Source organism: Rhincodon typus, chromosome 49 (assembly GCF_021869965.1).
Source record: "Rhincodon typus isolate 14 chromosome 49, sRhiTyp1.1, whole genome shotgun sequence".
NCBI lineage: Eukaryota > Metazoa > Chordata > Chondrichthyes > Orectolobiformes > Rhincodontidae > Rhincodon > Rhincodon typus.
In genome coordinates this window covers 1,531,113-1,535,307 of record NC_063380.1, presented here as the reverse complement: position 1 = coordinate 1,535,307, position 4,195 = coordinate 1,531,113, and the positions used below count along the sequence as shown (strand labels likewise).

General features: G+C 39.1%; 1 protein-coding gene across 1 annotated transcript; it reads left to right on the top strand.

Annotated features, from left to right (window-relative positions):
• Nucleotides 1-830: 830 nt before the first annotated feature.
• LOC125488097 (probable G-protein coupled receptor 139) lies at nucleotides 831-3,687 on the top strand. The gene is made up of 2 exons (XM_048620940.1): nucleotides 831-900; nucleotides 2,780-3,687. The coding sequence occupies exons 1-2, from the start codon at nucleotides 831-833 to the stop codon at nucleotides 3,685-3,687; spliced, it is 978 nt and encodes a 325-aa protein (XP_048476897.1).
• The last annotated feature ends 508 nt before the right edge of the window (nucleotides 3,688-4,195 follow it).

Genomic DNA, 4,195 nt, shown 5'->3' with positions numbered 1-4,195 from the left:
GATAGTCAGCATGATTTAATACTGTTGAATTCTTGTCTTACAAACTAGATTGATTTTTCTTTGAGAAATGACCAGGCTAATTGATGAGAGAAAGGCAATAGATGTTGCTCACATGCACTTCACATAGCATTTGGTCGTTCATGGTGGGCTGTTCCAGAAGATTAAGTCGCATGGAATCCATATTAAAGTGTAAATTCCACTTGGGACAGAAAGCAGCGAGGTTGGAAAGTATATTTTACATTTCTTCAGAATGCAGTGAGGTGGGTTTCGTCTGGGACATTTATCAGCGAGGCTACATAATGTAGGTCACCCTGATAATTGTAGATGCAGAGTTCCTTCCAGGATTGCTAGAGAGTAAAAAAGAGATGATCTTATGTAATCATACTCAAATGAACCAATCATCTCTTGAAGTAGTTGTGTGGACAGGATCAGTCAATTGTCTTCAACGGTGCATTTAGAATACAAAACTAGAGGTATGCAAATTGTATATAACTCGTAGTCACCAATCGATACTGAATGTAATTGAGTTGAAGTTGAGCTATCCAGACTGAAATGGGATAGGCTCAACTGCATCTCTCATCACTAACTGAAGAATTCCAATAGGATCACATTGGACTCTGAGTACTGTATCTCAGGGCAGCCTCACATCTCTCAGAGTGTAATCCATTCTAGTGGAGAACCTGCCATTTACAGTAGTATCTTTCTTTTTGTCAGTGAGAGTAATTAACACCAGTCTTATTATGTTTAATTATCTCCCGAGAGTCTAATTTCTAATATAAATATAGCAAGCTTTATGCAGTGCGCAGATGCACTCGGATCTTCTAATAGAAATGCATGGCTCACCAAGAAGTCTCGTGTTTGCTCTTTACTATCACATACTTGCAGCTGTTGGCATTCCAGGTAGAGAACTATAGGTGTGATAGCTAATTCCTTCGATTTAATCGGTATATTTGCTCTTCTATTTTATTGTCCACATTATTAATAATACTAGGTGGCACGATGGCGTAGTGATTAACCCTGCTGCCTCACAGCACCAGGGACCCAGATTCACTTCCACCCTCGGGCGGCTGTCTCTGTCGAGTTTGCACATTCTCCCCGTGTCTGTGTGGGTTTCCTTCGGGTGCTCTGGTTTCCTCCCACAGTCCAAAGATGTGCAGGTTAGGTGGATTGGCCATGCTAAACTATCCGTAGTGGTCAGGGATGTGTAGATTAGGTGGGTTAAAGGGAGAAGGGTCTGGGTGGGATGTTCTGAGGGTTGATATGGACTTGTTGGGCCGAAGGGCCTGTTTCCACACTGTAGGAATTTGGTGTTTTTTTTTATTTACTGCTCTAATTAAGCAACATTCCCCTTAAGAACAACAAGTTCTCCGTTTAATGGTTTAATTTGTCCTCCATTATAGAAGACTTTCCGTCTGTTCTATCCTGCCATGTAAATGTTCATTTCTGTCTTATAAACGTTGTCCAGGTTTCTTCAAGTATGTTCTCGTCCTTCAATTTGCATCATATCTTAACTCCATTTCTCCCATTCTATGTTCTGAATTATTGGCAATGTTAGTGTGCTGCCAATATCAAACCCACTACCGTGTCCATTAAAATTGGTGCCACATGCTTAACAGGACATGAATTATAGAGTCGGTACATTGTGACACTGTATATTTCAGTGAATTGTCACATTACGATCATGATGGAGTTGGAGATTAATTGCACTATTGTTGTGTACAGTGGATGAATTCACACTTTGTTATCAAGAAGCAAATGCAAAACTATGATGTGTTTGGGGCTGCTATTCTGGATGAATTATCAATATGTTCTGCCATAGCACATTTTGTTCTTTTGCGTCAGTGGTAATAACTTGCAATTTCTACCATGATGACATTATTTCAATTGTCCACTGAGCAGAACTTTAGAAAATAGTTTATGATGCATCCAATTCATGGACAAAACAGAAACATTGTCAGGCCTGAAGCTTCTATGAAGAAATCGGCGCTTGCTGACAACTCACAGAACAAAAGTTTCTGTTCTATGCTTCCGATTTGTTCCATTTCCATTACATTCTCCACAGGAGTAGCGGTATGCATCATCTGCAAGAGGCAATACTGAATGTCACAAAGGTTCTTTCGACATTATCTTCCATAGAATAAAAAGGACCACCTGAATGGGCAAAATCATGATTTCCCCTCCAAGCCTCAATGGAACTATGTCAATGATCATTCAATGTCGAAGAGTGGAAATTCTGTAACATGTTTCCTAGTGGCGTTATGAGTGAACATGTAATAAATAGACCACAGTTGTTCTAAAATGCAGCTCAGCAGCACCATATCACCACTTTGGAACGAGCAATAATTGATGCAGTTCTGATGAAGGGGCATCTAGATTCGAAACGTTAGCTTCCTCTCTCTCTCTATGGATGCTGCCTGACCCTCTGTAATCTCCAGCATTTGTTGTTTTCAGTATAGATTTCAGTATCTGCAGTAAGTTGTTCCGACAATGAATGATAGGCCAGCCACCAAAGACGATATCTCATGAATGAAAAAGAAAACACTGATAGCAATAATCTGATTTTTTAAAAGAAAGTTCATGTTAATTACCCAATGTTCAATTAACCAAAGCTACATAATGAAATTGCTGTCGTTTCTGCTAATATGTAGTAACATGGTTTCTTTAATTTAAAATGTGCAGGTTAAAAAGTATCACCAAATCAGTTGGCATATGTACAGAGAAAAAAAAGTTACCATTTTCAACCTGTGTTTTTTCTCTCACTTATTCTGTTTTACCACAGCTAATCTTGCAGTGATTGTAATCCTGTCTCAAAGAAGATGTGGTCTCTCCACATGTATCATCTATTACCTGGTGTCTATGGCGGTGACAGACCTCTTGGTAATTCTTACTGCTGTAGTATTAAACCGGATCACTGGGATTTATTTCCCACTCAGTTTCCTGTCTATAACTCCAATATGCAGTCTTCGTTCTGCCTTGATTTATGCTTCCATAGACAGTTCAGTCTGGTTAACAGTCGTTTTCACCTTTGATCGATTTATGGCTATATGTTGCCGGAAATTAAAAATAAAATATTGCACTGAAAAGACAGCAGCACGGGTTATTGCAACTGTCTGTTTACTGAGCTGTTTAAAAAATACATTTTTGTATTTCATATATGAACCTTTGTACATAATTAACGACATACCCTGGTTCTGTAGCATAAAATTAATGTTTTATACGTCAGTTATGTGGGCCGCATTTGAATGGATCCATCGCATTTTTACTCCTTGTCTTCCATTCATTCTCATTTTATTGCTCAATGCTCTGACCGTCAGACATATTCTAGCAGCCAATAGTGCGCGCAGAAGACTCCGGAACCAGAACAGCGGACTGAATCAGAGTGACCCAGAGATGGAGAGCAGAAGAAAGTCTATCATTTTACTTTTCGCCATTTCAGGCAGTTTCATCCTGTTATATTCATTATTTCTTATAACGTTTCTCTACGTTCGGATTGCAAGTGTTTCTTACTTCTCTGGTACAAATTTCGTTGCATCAAATTTTATTTTGGAGGAAAGTGGATTTATGCTTCAACTTTTGAGCTCCTGTGTCAACCCATTTACTTATGCAGGTACCCAAAGTAAATTCAGAGGCGAGGTAAAGAATTTGGTGAAATATCCGTTCAGTGTACTTGCTAAATTGATTAAATGATTTTCTGGAAAAAAAACCAAAACGAAATGTATTTTACTTTGCATTCCAAAGTCGTCTTTTCTGATAAAATGACATCCCACGTCATTGCTGCTTATACGATCATTCACTTTGAAACGGTCTGACATCCTCCTCATTTAGATGAATAAAATGAACATTGTCCCAATGCAGCAGTCATTGCTGTTAACTTTCCTATTGAGGTTTGGTGGACAGGGAATATGGAGGGTTTCTATTTTATTCCAACCTTGGAACGTGGGCATTGCTGGCTAGCCGAGCATGCATTGCCAATCCTTAATTGCTCGTGGAGTACTCAAGAGTCAGTCACATTTCTGTGGTCTAGAGTCACAGGTAAAACAGACTTGGTAAGGACAACAGATTTCTTTCCCTAAAGGTCATCAGCAAACCAGATGGGATTTCCCAACAATCGGAAACGGTTTCATGGTCTTTGTTACACTCTTAATTCCATATTTCTTTTCATTGAGTTCGGTTTACACCATCTACCACGGTATCA